Source organism: Lagenorhynchus albirostris, chromosome 13, assembly GCF_949774975.1.
Source record: "Lagenorhynchus albirostris chromosome 13, mLagAlb1.1, whole genome shotgun sequence".
In the NCBI taxonomy this organism is placed as follows: domain Eukaryota; kingdom Metazoa; phylum Chordata; class Mammalia; order Artiodactyla; family Delphinidae; genus Lagenorhynchus; species Lagenorhynchus albirostris.
Genome location: NC_083107.1, coordinates 64,501,543 through 64,522,009, shown reverse-complemented (window position 1 = coordinate 64,522,009; position 20,467 = coordinate 64,501,543). Strand labels below are relative to the sequence as shown.

The 20,467-nt window shown below is 40.7% G+C and overlaps 1 protein-coding gene across 1 annotated transcript in view; it reads right to left on the bottom strand.

Moving 5' to 3' along the window:
• SRD5A2 (steroid 5 alpha-reductase 2) overlaps nt 1-19,666 on the bottom strand; it is a 53,560-nt gene extending 33,894 nt beyond the window's left edge. The window contains exon 1 of the mRNA XM_060169643.1: nt 19,386-19,666. Within this exon, the coding sequence (XP_060025626.1) occupies nt 19,386-19,666 (281 nt within the window). The remainder of the gene's footprint in view (nt 1-19,385) is intronic.
• Nucleotides 19,667-20,467: the final 801 nt, after the last annotated feature.

Here is a 20,467-nt window from a genome sequence, read left to right as displayed (position 1 = left end):
CATCGAGGCTACAACCTCCTACAAGAGACAGGTTACAGACCACTGACCCTATTTATTTGTTTGTTTGCTTGCTTCCTTATTTATTTATACCCTAGAAGATCAAAATCTTAGTGTACAAATAGAACCAGATCAATCTCTCGGCCTGAGTAACTAATCAATTAATTTGAATAACTAGTTTACCTTTTCTTTTTCTTTAAGTTGATTGCTTTGGTGTGGGTTTTGGCATGGTGTAGACACATCTCCTCAGCCACTCATGCTAACTGGTCATGACCAAGTTAATAAATTATAAATTGTGACATGGGGTGGTCTTCAGCTTGAAGTACAAAGTTCAGCAAGGCTACTAAGGTAAGATAAGGACAAGACACATTCACTGTTGGACACAAATACATAATTTCTCTAAGCTGTAATTTTGTCTCCTTTATTTTTCATTATTTGCAAAAATGATGCTGTGGTTTTCTAATTCTAGTTGTTTGGCTTTATACTGCAGCCTAGCTTTAGAGGGATCCTGATGTCACTTGGAATGGGCCAGGAATAGAACCCATTCCCACCAGCCAGACTGAAAAACTCACAATACATGGGACATTGGGTAGAGTACTCAGAAAGGTCTTAGCTCAGAGGAGGGGATTAATTAGCCCTTGCACTAGCACTCTTCTAGAACCACCTAATAAACCACATTAAGACCTGAAAGGGCCAAATTACTTCCAAGTAATTTAACTGCACCCCGGAACAAAGCTCAAGAATATTTATAGGAATACAAAAATATCCAACAGCCAGCAAGGTACAATGTCTGACCATCCAATCAAAGATTACCAGGCAGGGCTTCCCTGGTGGTGCAGTGGTTGAGAGTCTGCCTGCCGATGCAGGGGACACGGGTTTGTGCCCCGGTCCGGGAAGATCCCACATGCCGCGGAGCGGCTGGGCCCGTGAGCCATGGCCGCTGAGCCTGCGCGTCCGGAGCCTGTGCTCCACAATGGGAGAGGCCACAATGGTGAGAGGCCTGCATACAGCAAAAAAAATAAAAGCAGCCAGAGATCAAAGACATATGTACAGAGGAACAAAGATAAGGAAAACGACAGGTTTCTTTTTGGAAACAATGCAAGCTAGATAACAGTGGAGCAACACCTTTAAAGTACTGAAAGAAAATAACTGTCAATCTGAATGCTATGTCTAGAATTATATACCTTCAGAAACAAAGGAGACATAAAGACATTTTCAGAGATTCAAAATACGAAAAAACTGTTCTAACAAAATTAATTTCTTCAGACAAAAGAAAGAATAATATCAGATAGAAGTATAGATCAACCTCCAAAAGTAAAGAGAATCAGAAATGGCAAATACATGGGCAAATACATGTTTTTTATTATTTGAATCTCTATAAAAGATAATTGTTTAAACAAAAATAACAGCAATAGGTTGAAGCTTTTTATGGCATGTGTATAAGTAAAACAAATAACAACAATAGCATAAAGGTCAAGAGGGAAGAAAGGGAAGTATATTATTTCACATTCCTACAGTACACATGAAGTGGTATGACATCACTTGAAAATAAATAGTGATAAATTTAAGATACGTGCTTTAAAGCTTTAATCAAACTAACAAAAGAAAGAGTTATAGCTAATAATCCAACAAAAGCTATAAAATGGAATAAAATAACACTCAATTCAAAAGATGGAAGATAAAGGGAAAATGAACGCAAGTAACAGAGAGACAAAAAGACACAAATAGCAATGTGATAGATTTAAACCAAACTACATAAATAATCCCATTAGCTATAAACATTCTAAAAGTCCCAATTAAAAAGCAGAGATTGTCAGTATTGAGCAAAAAGCAAGACTTGACCATATACTGCCTTCAAGAAACATACAGTGAATTTAAACACAGAGACAGATTCAAAGTAAAATGTTGAAAAAATATGCCATGCCAACCCTCAGAAAAAGAAAACCATAGTGACTACATTAATATTAGATAAAAGTAGATTTCAGAGCAAAGAATATTATCAGGAATAAGGGTAATGATAATGAAGTAGTGATAATAAAGGAATAATGATAAAAAGGATCAATTCATCAAGGACATAGCAATCCTAAATGCTCATGCATCTAATAACAGAGCTTCAAAATACATGAAAAACACCTGATAGAACTTTGAGGAGAAACAGGGAAGTCCTATTTTAATCAGACATAAATCAATACTCCTCTCTCAGTACTTAGAGAAAAAGTAGACAGAAAATCAGCAGGATATAGAAGATCTGAAAAGCACTTTCAATCAAATTAACCTATAGACAGTTTTAGAAGACTCCTCCTTACAGCAGAATACCTATTCTTTTCAAGTTTAAAGAGCACATTTACCAAGACAGACCAAATTCTGGGCCATAAAACAAGTTTTAATTCAACAAGTAAAAGGCTTTAAGTCATATAAAGTATGTTCTCTGTCCATGATGAAATTATATTAGAAATTGATAACAGAATATATCTGGAAAATCCCTAACATTTGGAAACTAAATAGTACCGTTCCAAATAACCCATGGATCAGAGAAGAAATCAAAAGAGAAATATCAGTATTTTGAAATGAATTAGAACAAAAACAACATATTAGAATTTGTGAGGTGCCAAAAGCAGTATTTTGTGATTTTCATAGCAATATATGCCAAATCAGAAAAAGGAGGTCTTAATGCATAACCTCAGCTTCTGCCTTAAAAAGCTAGAAAAAGGAGAGCAAATTAAACCCAAAGTAAGAAGAAGGAAGGAAATAATAAAGATCAAATCAGAAAACAAACAGGAAACATAAAAATCAATAGAGAAACTCAACGAAGCCAAAATCTGGTTCCTTGAAAATATCAATAAAGTTGATAAAACTCTAGCTAGACAGAGTAGGGGAAAAAGTGAGAAGACATACATTACTATTATCAAGAATCAGACAGGTGACATCCCCATGTATTCTATACATATTAAAAGGATATCTGTGTATTGACACTTTACCAGGTAACATCTGCCTTTTAAGGGATCTTCAACATCCTAACTCAAAGGATCAATATGAAAGACGACAATTTCAGAAGTTAGTGATATCACAGTGGCTTAGTGGGAGAGATCTTATACATTAATGGTGACTTTTCCCTCAAGGCAGTGCTTATTTGTAGAAATGTCTTGATCTCTATTGGCATTTAATTGCATGCTCAGTTTGCGAGGTAATTCTTAAAATCTTGTAATGTCAGTATTATTTCTTCTATTAGGTATAGTGGGAGTTATGCCATTAAACACTTTGAAAATATTACATAAAAATCTAGAAACCAGGGATTTCCCTGGTGGCACAGTGGTTAAGAATCCGCCTGCCAATGCAGGGGACATGGGTTCGAGCCCTGGTCCGGGAAGATCCTACATGCTGCAGAGCAACTAAGCCCGTGCACCACAACTACTGAGCCTGCGCTCTAGAGCCCATGAGCCACACTACTGAGCCCATGAGCCACAACAACTGAAGCCCGCATGCCTAGAGCCCGTGCTCTGCAACAAGAGAAGCCACTGCAATGAGAAGCAAGTGTACCACAGCGAAGAGTAGCCCCCGCTTGCTGCAATAAGAAAAAGCTCGCTCACAGCAATGAAGACCCAACACAGACAAAAATAAATTTAAAACTTTATTTTAAAAAATCTATAAACCAAAAGTATCAGCTATTCATATCACTTTATATTCTAACCATTATCTATATTAATTCATATGGGTTGATGTGGACTTATTTAGAGCATACTCATTGTGTGCTATTTTTTCACTAAATAACTTTATATTATTTCCATCACAGATATAGATCCAAGAAGGTAATATTTTTGAATTATATGTAATATTCAATCATACTGATTACAATCAGCCCTTAATAGTAGAGCATTTAAGTAACTTCCAGTGTTCTACAATTGTGAATAGTAACACTATAACTTTGTGTAAATTGATTTCTTTCTTTTGGACTATTGCCCTTGAGTATTCTACCTAAGTGAAATTCCTGGGGGAAAAAAGTGAACTGCTTTTCAGCTATTGTTAAACATTGCCAGATTAGCTTCACAGAAAGTTTGAACAATTCTCAGTGACACAGGGCCACACATACAACGATTTTTTCAAAGGCCTACCTATAGTTTTTTTTTTTAATCTTTACTGAGGTATAATTAACAATCAACTGCATGTATTTAAAGTATGCAATTTGATAAATTTTAAAACCATCATGATATCAAAATAACATATCCATCTCTACCAAAATTTTGCTCATACTCTTCGTGATCTCATCCTTCTGTCTCTCCCTTTGTCCCCAGGAAACCCCTGATGTACTTCATGTACCATAGGTTAGTTTGAATTCCATAGAATTTTATACAAATGGAGTCATAAAGCATGTACTGGGCTTCCCTGGTGGCGCAGTCGTTAAGAATCCGCCTGTCAATGCAGGGGACACTGGTTCGAGCCCTGGTCCGGGAAGATCCCAAATACTGCAGAGAAACTAAGCCCATGTGCTGCAACTACTGAGCCTGTGCTCTAGAGCCCACAAGCCACAACAACTGAGGCTGCGTGCCACAACTACTGAAGCCCACACACCTAGAGCCCATGCTCTGCAACGAGAAGCCACCACAATGAGAAGCCCACACATTGCAACAAAGAGTAGCCCCTGCTTGCCGCAACTAGAGAAAGCCTGTGCACAGCAATGAAGACACAATGCAGCCAAAAATAAATAAATTTATTAAAAAAAAAATGCATGCAGTATTTTTTTTGCTTGGCTTCTTTACACAGAATAATTATTTTGACTTTCATCTTAGTGTAGTTCACATCAATAGTTCACTCATTTTTATTGCTGAGTAGTATTCTATTATATGGTTATACCACAATTTGTTTACTCATTCACTTTTTGACGGACATTTGGGTTGTTTCTGGTTTTTGGCTGCTACAAATAAACCTGCTAAAAACATCTGTATAGCAGTCTTTGTGTCGACATGTGCTTTTTTTTTTGCGGTACGCGGGCCTCTCACTGTTGTGGCCTCTCCCGTTGCGGAGCACAGGCTCCGGACACACAGGCTCAGCGGCCATGGCTCACGGGCCTAGCCGCTCCGCGGCACGTGGGGTCTTTCTGGACCGGGGCACGAACCCATGTCCCCTGCATCGGCAGCCGGACTCTCAACCACTGCGCCACCAGGGAAGCCCCAGACATGTGCTTTTACTTTGCTTGGAAAAGAGCTAGCAATGGAATGGGTAGGTCACATGGTATGTTTATGTTTAACTTTTTAAGAGACTTCAAAATGTTTTCCAAAGTGGTAGTCATTTTACATTCCTATCAACAATGTATAAGAATTCTAGTCTTCCACATCCTCAGTAGCACTTGGTATGTTCAGTCTTTTTATTCTAGCCATTCTAATGGAGGCATAGTAGTATCCCACTGTGGTTTAATTAGCATTTCCCTAATGACTAATGATGTTGAGCATCTTTCCCTGTTTTTATTTGCCATTCATATGTTTTCTTTAGCAAAGTATCTGTTCATATCATGAGGTGCAGGAGCAATTTCATTAGAGAAAGAAAAGTATTTTCAACAAATGGTACTGGAACAATTGGCTATCTATAGGCAAAAGAAAGAACTTTGATTCATATTTCTAACCCCATATAAGAATTAACTCAAAATAGATAATAGACATAAATGTAAAACCTAAAATAATAAAACTTTTATAAGAAAACGTAAGGAAAAAACCCATGTGACTTTAGACTAGGCAAAGATTTCTTAGATTTAATTGCATGAAAACAAATAGAAAAATTGGACTTCATCAAAATTAAAAACCTCTGCTTTTCAAAAGATATGGTTAAAAGAATGAAAAAGACAAGCCACACAGAGTAGGAGAAATTATTTGCAAAGTATATATCTGGTAAAGAATTTGTATCTAGAATATATAAAGAACTTTCAAAACTTAATAATAAGAAAACAAAGGACCCAAAACACTAGTATTTAGATTTGTTTATCAGATAGTAACTTTGGGTAAGTAAAGAACATTCACTGGGAGACTGAAGTGAGACCAAGTACTGCTGTTGAAAGAGGACAGATAGAGCAGAAGAGAAAAACAGAGACTGTACACAGAAAGGGAGTTGCGGGTTTTTCATGGTCAAATAGAAAAAATATCAAAAGCAAATTGCCTTATTTTCTTCACAGTAACTCTTAGGATCAGCCTTGACAACATGAAGCAAGTAAATGGAAGAATTTTGAAAATGGCCCAGACCTGATTTAAGGCTTGGATAGTAGGATCAGATATTATGGCATAGATACAAAAGATATTTGGTATTGTGGGAAGCAGCCGCATAGCACAGGGAGATCAGCTCCGTGCTTTGTGACCATCTAGAAGCGTGGGATAGGGAGGGTGGGAGGGAGACACAAGAGGGAGGAGATATGGGGATATATGTATATGTATAGCTGATTCACTTTGTTATAAAGCAGAAACTAACACACCATTGTAAAGCAATTATACTCCAATAAAGATGTTAAAAGAAACAAAAGATATTTGGTATTAAAAAGGTATTCTAAGACGGAGTACATATGGAGCACAGGGCAATTTTAAGTCATAGGTCACCAAACAGACCCCTTTTCCCGACTGAACATCTCATTCCCACCCACATAGACCATCTTTAGAGGACCAGCTAAGTGCTTAGTCATCACTCCCCCTCACTCCCACCAATTACTGCAATCAGACAGAGTGCAGTTATTTGTGAAATTGCATTAATAACAGCGATTGTCTCAAGGATGACATGAGATAACTGATATAAAACACGTAACATAATTCCTGGAACACCTGGAGCTCAATAAATATTGGTTTCTCCTTCCCATATCCCCCCTTCCATAACCAAATGGAAGGCAAATTGCATTGTTGGCCCTGGTTCAGAGGGTTTTAAAATTTAGAGCTCCTATGATGAGTCTCCTTAAAGGCTGCTGGGTTGAGCCCAGCAACTTTTTAAACATCTTGAGTCCAGCCTTTAATGTCTCCAATGCCATATGTGGCAAGGAGTCAAAAAGCAGAAAGGGAAGTGCCCCAGGTTCCAGAACCAAGTTGCCAGACTCTGGCAAAAATCAACATGTAGACAACTTTCATATTCTATCTTGTAACAGAAAACATTAATATTCTCCCTCCTGCTGGCCGAGGACCTTTCATCTGAGTATACCTCCTTGCCTTTCCACTCTCCCTCACTCATTGCTCCTCAGGAAAGGAGGAGTAAATTACCCAATTGGTAAATTTGAAAGCAGGACCTCTCAAGGGGTGTGTGCAGCTCAGCCCTTCTTCCGTTCTGCTATCTTTCCAAAACAGTCACCACTGGGTAAGGCCCGTAGTATTCAGCCATCGTTGTCACTGAGTTTTTCTGAGGGACAGTGTTAGGATCCAAAAGGGAAGCCATGTTGCCCCAAACCAGCTTTACCACTAATAAGGGTAGTAATTTGTCTCTAGTTGCCTAATTCCTGGATCTGTCTCTCAGTTGATTATGAACTTGGGTGGGGGAAGAAGGGTGCCATTTATTGGGTTCCCTCAAAACCCACCCACCCATCTGCCCACTCTTCCATGCACACTCAAACACAGACAGGCACCAGAGACCTCAGCATGTTCAGTGGCATGACCATGGTCCCCCTTGTGGACCATGGCCCACATGTCCCTCAATTTGCATTTTCCCACCTGTCCTGAGCTTCTCACACTGACATTACCACCACCAAACTTTCACACCAGAAAGAGTGTCAGACACACTATGATGCTTTTTCCTGCCTTTCTCCTGGAGGGCAAGCACCAGCTTTGTGTTTCTTTTGTGTGCTCCCCTAGGACCCAGCACAGTTCTGAGCATGTGGAACTCTGATAAAGAATTAGGACACCTAAGTTCAAGCCCCACTCTGCCCCTTCCTCACCATGTAACTTCATACACATCACTTAACCAGCTTGGATCACTGTTTCCTTATCTTGTTTGTTAAGTGACATTAAATTAGATTTAAAATGAGCAATAAGTTGGACTTTTCTTCAGTGTGGTAAAAGTGGTCAAGATCTCTAAATCTTGTTTACATTTTTGGCAAACATAGCTGTATATGTTTCAAATGTGCTTATGATGTCATCCCATTTAGAATGTAAACTCCAAGAGTCCTACTATTTCCCACAAAGGATCAAATAAATGACTTGCAACCCAGGAATTCACAGAAAATCAGATTTACTACCAAATTCCTATTTAAATGTAGCAGAAATTTTCTAGATTATGCCCAGTACTTTACTATAGGATTTAACAAAATTTTATAATAGAACTACCAGAGCACTGAATGTAAAGCTATGCCACACATGGTTTTCTTAAGCAGAGGCTAGCAAACTATGACCCACAGGCCAAATACAGCCCAATACCTGTTTTTGTAAATAAAGTTTTATTGGAACATTACCTCACTCATTTGTCTACATAATTGTCTGTGCTGTTTTCATGCTACAAGAGCAGAGCTGAGTAGTTGTGACAGAGACTGTATTACTACAAAGCCTAAAACAGCTACTATCTGGCTTTTCTACAGAAAAATGTTTGCTGACCCCCATTTTAATTGATCCAAATTATGCCTCATGAATGTCCTTAACACATGAATAAGTGACCACAAGAATTCAGTTTATTCTGCCTGGGACTTCCTTCTCAGTGTGTAAGAGGAGAGATTTTTCTAGGTGGTTTCCAATGTCCGTATTAATCATCCTCCTGATTCTCAGCCAATGAATAATTTCCTTCATGAGGTTTGATTACTTCTGAATATTTGACACATCTGCAGGTCTTATAAGATTGGAGAAGCAGTGACATGGCACATGATGAGACTCAAGTTCCAGTGCCCTCTTTGCCCCTAATTGTCTTAACTTTGTGGTGCTCTGCTTCTATAAAATGAGGAGGCTAGACAGATGTGACGTTTCCTTAAAATAGAGAATTATGATCCAGTGTGTGAAGTACCTCATGGAAGGCCACACTGGCTGCTATGAAAACCACACCTTGACTTACAAAAGGAGAAAGGACACAGAGAAGCCTTCTTGGAGGAAGTGATGCCCGATCTGAGTCTTGAAGGATGGGGAAGAATTCATGGTGCTGGAGAATGAACTGAGCAATCGAGCAAAAAGGCCTCTTATTGAGAGATTCATTCAAGATGGCGGAGTAGAAGGACGTAGGTGCACTCCCTCTTGGGAGAGCACTGGAATCACAACTAACTTCTGAGCAATCATCGACACGAAGACACTGGAACTCACCAAAAAAGATACCCCACATCCAAAGACAAAGGAGAAGCCACAATGAGACAGTAGGAGGGGCGCAATCACAACAAAATCAAATCCCATAACGGCTGGGTGGGTGACTCACAAACTGGAGAACACTTATACCACAGAAGTCCACCCACTGGAGTGAAGGTTCTGAGCCCCACGTCAGGCGTTCCAACCTGGGGGTCCAGCAACAGGAGGAGGAATTCCTAGAGAATCAGACTTTGAAGGCTAGTGGGATTTGATTGCAGGACTTTGACAGGACTGGGGAAAACAGAGACTCCACTCTTGGAGGGCACACACAAAGTAGTGTGCGCATCGGAACCCAGGGGAAGGAGCAGTGACCCCGTAGGAGACTGAACCAGACCTACCTGCAAGTGTTGCAGGGTCTCCTGCAGAGGCGGGGGGTGGCTGTGGCTCACCCTGGGGACAAGGACACCGGCAGCAGAAGTTCTGGGAAGTACTCCTTGGCATGAGCCCTCCCAGAGTCTGCCATTAGCCCCAACAAAGAGCCCAGGTAGGCTCCAGTGTTGGGTTGCCTCAGGCCAAACAACCAACAGGGAGGGAACCCAGCCCCACCCAACAGCAGTCAAGCAGATTAAAGTTTTCCTGAGCTCTGCCCACCAGAGCAACACCCAGCTCTACCTACCACCAGTCCCACCCATCAGGAAACCTGCACAAGCCTCTTAGATAGCCTCATCCACTAGAGGACAGACAGCAGAAGCAAGAACTACAATCCTACAGCCTGTGGAACAAAAACCACATTCACAGAAAGATAGACAAGATGAAAAGGCAGAGGGCTACATACCACATGAATGAACAAGATAAAACCCCAGAAAAACAACTAAATGAAGTAGAGAAAGGCAACCTTCCAGAAAAAGAATTCAGAATAATGATAGTGAAGATGATCCAGGACCTCGGAAAAACAATAGAGGCAAAGATGGAGAAGATGCAAGAAATGTTTAACAAAGACCTAGAAAAATTAAAGAACAAACAGAGATGAACAATACAATAACTGAAATGAAAACTACACTAGAAGGAATCAATAGCAGAATAACTGAGGCAGAAGAAAGGAAAAGTGACCTGGAAGACAGAATGGTGGAATTCACTGCTGCAGAACAGAATAAAGAAAAAAGAATGAAAAGAAGTGAAGACAGCCTAAGAGACCTCTGGGACAACATTAAATGCAAAAACATTCACATTATAGGGGTCCCAGAAGGAGAAGAGAGAGACAAAGGACCCGAGAAAAAATTTGAAGAGATTATAGTCGAAAACTTCCCTAACATGGGAAAGGAAATAGGCACCCAAGTACAGGAAGCACAGTGAGTCCCATACAGGATAAACCCAAGGAGAAACACACCAAGACACATAGTAATCAATTTGGCAAAAATTAAAGACAAAGAAAAATTATTGAAAGCAGCAAGGGAAAAACGACAAATAACATACAAGGGAACTCCCATAAGGTTAACAGCTGATTTCTCAGCAGAAACTCTACAAGCCAGAAGGGAGTGGCATGATACACTTAAAGTGATGAAAGGGAAGAACCTATAACCAAGAATACTCTACCCAGCAAGGATCTCATTCAGATTCGATGGAGAAATCAAAAGCTTTACAGACAAGCAAAAGCTAAGAGAAATCAGCACCACCAAACCAGCTCTACAACAAATGCTAAAGGAACTTCTCTAAGTGGGAAACACAAGGGAAGAAAAGGACCTACAAAAACAAACACAAAACAATTAAGAAAATGGTCATAGGAACATACATATTGATAATTACCTTAAACGTGAATGGAAAAATGCTCCAACCAAATGACACAGGCTGGCTGAATGGATACAAAAACAAGACCCATATATATGCTGTCTACAAGAGACCCATTTCAGACCTAGGGATACATACAGACTGAAAGTGAGGGGATGGAAAAAGATATTCCATGCAAATGGAAATCAAAAGAGTAGCAATACTCATATCAGATAAAATAGACTTTAAAATAAAGAATGTTACAAGAGACAAGGAAGGACACTACATAATGATCAAGTGATCAATCCAAGAAGAAGGTTTAACAATTATAAACATATGTGCACCCAACATAGGAGCACATCAATACATAAGGCAACTGCTAACAGCTGTAAAAGAAAAAATCGACAGTAACACAATAATAGTGGGGGACTTTAACACCTCACTTACACCAATGGACGGATCATCCAAAATGAAAATAAATAAGGAAACAGAAGCTTTAAATGACACAATAGACCAGATAGATTTAATATTTATAAGACATTCCATCCAAAAACAGCAGATTACACTTTCTTCTCAAGTGTGCACGGAACATTCTCCAGGATTGATCACATCTTGGTTCACAAATCAAGCCTCAGTAACTTGAAGAAAATTGAAATCATATCAAGCACCTTTTCTGACCACAACACTATGAGATTAGAATGAATTACAGGGGAAAAAAACGTAAAAAACAAAAACACATGGAGGCTAAACACTACGTTACTAAATAACCAGGAGATCACTACAGAAATCAAAGAGGAAATCAAAAAATACCTAGAGACAAATGACAATGAATACACGACAATCCAAAACCTATGGGATGCAGCAAAAGCAGTTCTAAAGGGAAGTTTATAGCTCTACAAGCCTACCTCAAGAAACAAGAAAAATATCAAATAAATAATCTAACCTTACACCTAAAGGAATTAGAGAAAGAAGAACAAAGAAAACCCAAAGTTAGCAGAAGGAAAGAAATCATAAAGATCAGAGCAGAAATAAATGAAATAGAAACAGAGAACAATAGCAAAGATCAATAAAACTAAAAGCTGGTTCATTGAGAAGATAAACAAAATTGATAAACCATTAGCCAGATTCATCAAGAAAAAGAGGGAGAGGACACAAATCAATAAAATTAGAAATGAAAAAGGAGAATTACAACAGACACCACAGAAATACAAAGCATCCTAAGAGATTACTACAAGCAACTCTATGCAAATAAAATGGACAACCTGGAAGAAACGGACAAAGTCTTAGAAAGGTATAACCTTCCAAGACTGAACCAGGAAGAAATACAAATTATGAACAGACCAATCACGAGTAATGAAATTCAAACTGTGATTAAAAATCTTCCAAAAAACAAAAGTCCATGACCCGATGGCTTCACAGGTAAATTCTATCAAGCATTTAGAGAAGAGCTAACACCCATCCTTCTCTAACACTTCCAAAAAATTGCAGAGGAAGGAACACTCCCAAACCCATTGTACGAGGCCACCATTACCCTGATACCAAAACCAGACAAAGATACTACAAAAAAAGAAAATTACAATCCAATATCACTGAGTGATGAATACAGATGCAAAAATCATCAACGAAATACTAGCAAACAGAATCCAACAACACATTCAAAGGATCATACACCACGATTAAGTGGGTTTTATCCCAGGGATGTAAGGATTCTTCAATATACTCAAATCAATCAATGTGATACACCATATTAACAAATTGAAGAATAAAAACCATATGATCAACTCAATAAATGCAAAAAAAGCTTTTGACAAAATTCAACACCCATTTATGATAAAAACTCTCCAGAGAGTGGGCACAGAAGGAACCTACCTCAACATATTAAAGGCCATATACGACAAACCCACAACAAACATTATTCTCAATGGTGAAAAACTGAAAGCATTTCCTCCAAGATCAGGAACAAGACAAGGATGTGCACTCTTGCCACTATTATTCAACATAGTTTTGGAAGTCCTAGCCACGGCAATCAGAGAAGAAAAAGAAATAAATTAATACAAATTGGAAAATAAGTAAAACTGTTACTGTTTGCAGATGACATGATACTATACATAGAGAATCCTAACGATGCTACCAGAAAACTACTAGAGCTAATCAATGAATTTGGTAAAGTTGCAGGATACAAAATTAATGCGCAGAAATCCCTTGCATTCCTATATACTAATAATGAAAAATCTGAAAGAGATACTAAGGAAACACTCCCATTTACCATTGCAACAAACAGAGTAAAATACCTAGGAACAAACCTACCTAGGGAGACAGAATACCTGTATACAGAAAACTATAAGACACTGTTGAAATAAATTAAAGATGATAGAAACAGATGGAGAGATATACCATGTTCTTGGATTGGAAGAATCAATATTGTGAAACTGACTATACTATCCAAAGGAATCTACAGATTCAATGCAATCCCTATCAAATTACCAAAGGCATATTTTACAGAACTAGAACAAAAAAATCTTAAAATTTGTATGTAGACACAAAAGACCCCAAATAGCCAATGCAGTCTTGAGGGAAAAAAATGGAGCTGGAGGAATCAGACTATAGCCTGACTTCAGACTATACTACAAAGCTACAGTAATCAAGACAATATGGTACACAACACGAAAAACAGAAATATAGATCAATGGAACAGGATAGAAAGCCCAGAGGTAAACCCACACACCTATGGTCAACTAATCTATGACAAAGGAGGCAAGGATATACAATGGACAAAAGACAGTCTCTTCAGTAAGTGGTGCAGGGAAAACTGGACAGCTACATGTAAAAGAATGAAATTAGCACACTCCCTAACACCATACACAAAAATAAACTCAAAATGGATTAGAGACCTAAATGTAAGACCAGACACAATAAAACTCTTAGAGGAAAATATAGGAAGAACACTCTTTGACATAAATTACAGCAAGATCTTTTTTGATCTGCCTCCTAGAGTAATGGAAATAAAAACAAAAATAAACAAATGGGACCTAATGAAACTTAAAAGCTTTTATAAAGCAAAAGAAACTACAAACAAGACGAAAAGACAACCCTCAGAATGGAAGAAAATATTTGCAAGTGAATCATCGGACAAAGGATTAATCTCCAAAATATATAAACAGCTCATGCAGCTCAATATTAAGAAAACAAACAACCCAATCAAAAAATGGGCAGAAGACCTAAACAGACATTTCTCCAAAGAAGACATACAGATGGGCAAGAAGCACATGAAAAGCTGCTCAACATCACTAATTATTAGAGAAATGCAAATCAAAACTACAAGTTTTCACCTCACACCAGTTAGAATGGGCGTCATCAGAAAATTTACAGACAACAAATGCTGGAGAGGGTGTGGAGAAAAGGGAACCCTCTTGTACTGTTGGCAGGCATGTAAATTGATACAGCCAGTATATAGAACAGTATGGATGTTCCTTAAATGACTAAAAATAGAAGTACCATATCACCCAGCAAACCCAGTACTGGGCATATACTCAAGAGAAAACCATAATTCAAAAAGACACATGCACACCAATATTCACTGCAGCACCATGTACAATAGCCAGGTCATGGAAGCAACCTAAATGCCCATCAACGGACAAATGGATAAAGAAGATGTGGGGGCTTCCCTGGTGGCGCAGTGGTTGAGAGTCCACCTGCCGATGCAGGGGACACGGGTTCATGCCCCGGTCTGGGAAGATCCCACATGCCACAGAGCGGCTAGGCCTGTGAGCCATGGCTGCTGAGCCTGTGTGTCCAGAGCCTGTGCTCCACAACAGGAGAGGTCACACAACAGTGAGAGGCCCGCGTACCGCAAAAAAAAAAAAAAAAAAAGAAGATGTGGTACATATATACAATGGAATATTACTCAGCCATAAAAAGGAACGAAATTGGCTCATTTTGTAGAGACGTGGATGGATCTAGAGACTGTTATACAGAGTGAAGTACGTCAGAAAGAGAAAAACAAATATCATATATTAACGCATATATGTGAAACCCAGAAAAATGGTACAGACGAACCTGTTTCCAGGGCAGAAATAGAGACACAGATGTAGAGAACAAACGTATGGACACAAAGGGGGAAAAGTGGTGGGGGGGCGGGGTGTGGTGTGATGAACTGGGAAATTGTGATTGACATATATACACTGATATGTATAAAATGGATAACTAATAATAACCTGCTGTATAAAAAAATAAATAAAATAAAATTCAAAGTAAGAAAAAAAAGACCTCCCATTTAATCCATCATTTTATTAGGCTGAATAGAAAATGTCATTATTTTCAGCATCTAAACCCCAGGAAAGTTCTTTCCAAATTCAAACAGACTCTAATGTGTGCATTGCCGTCTGCTTCTGCATGTGCATCAAGGAAGGTCACACTGCCAGCAACTTTTTACAGAATAGTCACCTTTATTTGAAAACAGTTTTCTTTTTCATCTAAATACCAAGGTCACACCCAAGTCTTGAAAAAACATAAGCTCCCACAGGCATAGGTGTTGTGATGACCATTGCGTGAGACACCAAGGCATCTTGAGAAAATGATGAATCAGAGAGTGGGGGGAAAGGATCATTCCAGGCCGTAGTCAAGGTCAACAAGAGGTGAGATAACTCTGACTTCAAACAACTCTAGATGTGAGATTAGGCAACATGCTTACACAGCAGTCATTTTCATGTAGCTAAACCAACCAAATATCCACAACAATAGATTCTGAAGGGAAGAGAATTATCTGAGTTGACCTAGCCATGCAATCTCAGCAACGATTCCTAAGTAATTGCTAGCCCTCCCACAATTCTGACTGCCTGTACTAATGTCAGAAGTAGAGTTCATTCATGCATTCAACAAATGTTAGTGAGTAACAAATATGTACTGGCACTTTTCTATACACTGAGGACACAGCCATGAACAAATGAGATAAAAATCCTTGCCCTGGGCTTCCCTGGTGGCGCAGTGGTTGAGAGTCCGCCTGCCGATGCAGGGGACACGGGTTCGTGCCCCGGTCCGGGAAGATCCCACATGCCACGGAGCGGCTGGACCCGTGAGCCATGGCCGCTGAGCCTGCGCATCCGGAGCCCGTGCTCCGCAATGGGAGAGGCCACAACAGTGAGAGGCCCGCGTAACGCAAAAAAAAAAAAAAAAAAAAAAAAAAAAAAAATCCTTGCCCTTGTGGGACTCACATTCTAGCATGTCACCCTTGTATGGAGAAAAGTGCAGAGTTTCACCTTCTATCCAATGGGACATATTGCTTTTCTGAATAGCCCCCAAGGGACATTTTGCAAAAGAGTCTAAGCCACAGCTGAGCCAGCTTTCTCCTGAACCCCTGTTCCTCCATCGTATACTCTGTGTCATAGCTACGCACAGCACAGGGTAAAGCCAAGGCAGCCTGGAGCTTTTTCCTTAATGTGCCCTCACTATCAAGCCTAATGACTCCTAAAACCTCAAGGCAAAAATGCTCATAACTTTGAACCACTTCTGGGAATCCTGGCTAAGAGAATAGTGATGACTTCTGAAAAAAATTTAGGTGCAAAAATGTACATCATAACCTTATTTAGCCAAAATAAAAAGACAAGTTAAATGTCCAATTTAATATAAATTATATTTTTAAAATATTAAAATTATCAAAAAACTATAGATTAATGGATAAATTATTGTTTTTAGATGAAATAACAAGCAGCCACTAAGATGATATTTACTAAGATTCTATGATAATGTGGAAAAATATTTATTATAGACAGTAATCAAGCAGAACTAAAACCTACATATATTCAATATAGCAAGCATGTATAAAAATTGACCAAGAAAAATTAGAACCTTGATGGAGGGAGACGCAAGAGGGAAGAGATATGGGAACATATGTATATGTATAACTGAGTCACTTTGTTATAAAGCAGAAACTAACACACCATTGTAAAGCAATTATACCCCAATAAAGATAAAAAAAAAAAAGAACCTTGATGGAAATGTTCCAAAACATTAACAATTAATGTACTTAAGTGTTGAAATTATGGGAATTTTTCTACTTTTGTACTTTTCATTTTTTCTTTAGTAAACATTCATTATTTTTATAATTAAAAAATAATTTTAAGCCTAAATATAGTTTTTAAAAGGCAAGAACAAGGCAGCAAGAACAAATATAAAACAGTTTATCATGGTAGCTAAGAGCCTAAGATCTGGATTCAGATTCCCTGGATCTGAACCCTGGCTCCCTGGTTACTTTGTGACCTTGGGCAAGTTATTTAAGCTTTTCTCACCCCAGTTTCCCACCTGCAAAATGGGGGTGATAATAGTGCTTCCTCAATGGGCTGGTATGAGGATTAGTAGATAACTCACATAGTGTTTAGCACAGAGCGTAACCCCTTGTAAGCACTCAAAATGATAATAGATTCAACAGTCCAGTGGCCACAAAGAAAGAGTTCACACAAAGGGAATGGTGGACAAACATCACATCTTCATTCCTTAGGGACAACTCACTCACCCTGAGTTGTGTTTTCTGTGGGGAATTTTCCCTCAGGCAGAATCAATCCCCAAATCCTCTAAATTTTACATTTTAAATTTTGGTGGACAGTATGTTGATATTCATTTTATGAGTAATTACTTCCTTGGTTTTTTAAATGTACTTGTCATAATTTACTAAGGCAAAGTACCTTTTGGCTTTAAAAACAAGTCTAAAACTTATGTTAATAGGAGTGTCAGAAAGCACTAATCAATACTGTAAGATGAAATGAACTCATAAAAATATTGTTTATGGTGCTAATAGACAGTAGTTTTAGAAGTTAAAAGTAATTGCCTGATAAAATCACATTTTTCTGTCAAATGTCTTTTCCAAAAACAGTGAAATCAAAAGCTGGTCTCTTATCTCCTACACCCAACATCCTTCTTTCTGTGCAAATTAAACCACCTAAATCTGGATAAAATAAAATGGTTAGTAAATAACTCCAGAAAGGACACCCATTTATGAAATGGTTGCTTGGCAATAATTATTAAAAGAGTGAGAATCCAGTTAAAATTGCATAAATATTAAATCTTGACCAATAAAAAAGATCCAGAAGATAAGAAGGGATTATATGGAAAGAGAGGTTAAAACTTGTTTCTCTACACTTCCTTTTCCCAAAATGAGGCATCACTTTTCCCTTATGATCCTTATGAGAGAGGATCATGCCTTTCAGCTTCCAGAGGAATTCTTTACCCTAATTTCTAATCTAGATTTCCTTGATTTTTTTTACCCCATAAATTCTCTACGCAAAATAAGGCTGTGCCTCTGTTCCAGTTCTTGATTTGGTTTGGCAACTTTTCTCTGTCCATGGATTCTGTTTTCTCCTTGCAGAGTATCGGCCTGCTTAACATGGTGGGAAAATCTTAAACCATGGAGTTTCACAGGCTTAGATTTGAATTTGGCTGGGCACTAGCTGTATCATCTTCATTCAGTCACTTAACCTTACACAGCCTCAGTTCCTTTGTCTATAAAGTGGGCACAGTAAATACATATCTCACAAGGTTACTATGGGGCTACATGGGACGACAGACAGTAAATGACTAGGCATGGTAGGCAACTGAATCTTAAGCTCTTCTCTTCTCCTAGGAGTCTCTTTTGAACATCTATTCTCCGAATCTTGAAAGCCCTTGGTTTCTTTCCTGTCTTTCCTTCTCAGAGCAGAAGGTAAAGTTCTCCTGAATTTGGGATTTTTAATTCAGAACATTTGAGCTCTAAGTTAACTTCAACCCATCCACACTTTAGTGCCAGTGGAATTTGCAACGAGTTGGTGGTGAGTGCGGTCCCTTTTCGGTGGTTCCTGAGAAGTGGGACTCTGCTCAGGTCAGTGGGTCCCCATCACGTTCTCTTTTTCACCGTTAAGTCCAGGGTCTGGGTCTGCCCATCTCCCTGCGGAGATACGTTGATCCAGTCCCTCTGAGCCGAGTTTCCTTCGGGAGATGCCAATACTTAGACTCTCTCAAGATCTCAGAACCAGCCCGCCCCCACCCTGCAAAGGAAAGGTGAAGGAAGAACGAGAAGGGGTGGTGGGCAAGACGCCACAGGTGACGCGGGACGGCGCGGAGTTGGAGAGGTAACTGTCTGAGCCAAGAGCTCTGCCCAGCTTGAGCTTTCCAGCTTGCCTCCCGCCCCGCTCCACCGCTTTCCCCGGAGCAGGCCAAGGATTCGAAGCGGACCCGAGACGCGCGCGGAGCCGTGGAGAGTGAAGGCGGCGTCTGCCCGCGATCGCTCCTCCACTAGCCCGCGTCTGGCCCGCAGCCCCGGCCCGGCCAGGTGCTCCCTCGCGCGGCACTCCGCGTTCCTTGCAGCGGCTCGCGCCGTGCGCTGCGCTCCTGGACGCCGGGAGCCTGGCAGTGCGCTGCGCTCCGCACCCTCAAGGGAAAACGCTATGCTACCTGTGGAAGTAATGTGCGCAGAAGAGGCCCAGAAGCACAGTCGCAGGCTGGCCGAAGAGAGAGCGGGGCTGCCCGGCGAGGATCCCCGCGGGCACCGCGAAGGAGGGCAGCTCCTGCAGGAACCAGGCGGCGCGGGCGGACAGGCGGGTAGCCACGGGCATCCGGCTCTCCGTGTACTTCCCGTAGCCGGCGGGCTCCGCGAGGCACAGAACCAGTGCCCCCAGGACAGCCAAAGTGGCGCTGCCTGCCAGCACCGGACTCTCCTGGCAGCGAACGGACATTGCGCCCTGTTCCCCGCTGGTGGCCGCTGCCAGCGCAGAAGAGAGTGCGGCCCTCGCCGCCCCTTTATGGAGAGCTAGACGCCACCCCGTGTCCGCCCCTTCGGCCTTGGCTCCCGCCCCTCTATCCTACCTCCCATCTCAGAGCGGCCAGCCCTGGCTAGGCTCAGCAGCGATGCCCCTTTCGCAGGGCTGGCACTTCGGAAAGCAGCCAGGCGGAGAGTGGATGAAGGCTTTCGTGGAGCCAACTTAGTGTCCTGCGCCCTTCCTTTAGCCCATATTCGCGCCGTCGCCCGCGCGTCCGCCCCTCTCCACATCCTGCCACTGTTCTCTCCTTCTAACTACCCTTCGAAGATTTGTTCTTCACCCATCAACCTCTGATGCTGCAACTTCTGGGACTAGGAAATAGAAAACTACAGGTACGACTTAGCCAGGGTAGTTCTTCCGCTCTAACACACACCCTCTGTGGTGGCCACGCAGTTCCCACCCTCTGACCATCCGCAGCCAGAATCTCCCCAACCCCTCCGGTTCCCTGTGCTCCTTCACTCTCCGCCAGCTTCCACTCAACCCTGAATCCTTCCTTCGACTCTGGGCCCAGCCTCCAGCCACTTCCCGCGTCCCCCAGGCCTTCTGCGCTGGGGCGCCGCTCTCCTTGGCCACTTTCGTCATTAGTGGCCCCTCCACACCACCTCGCCCCCAGGCAGGTACCAGCCTCTCCCCACCCTTATTTCTCCTGCTTTCTCTCTGCTTTGAAGAGACGAGTCGACTGAGCGTGGGCGTGGAAGCACGGATTTCGACCCTGAG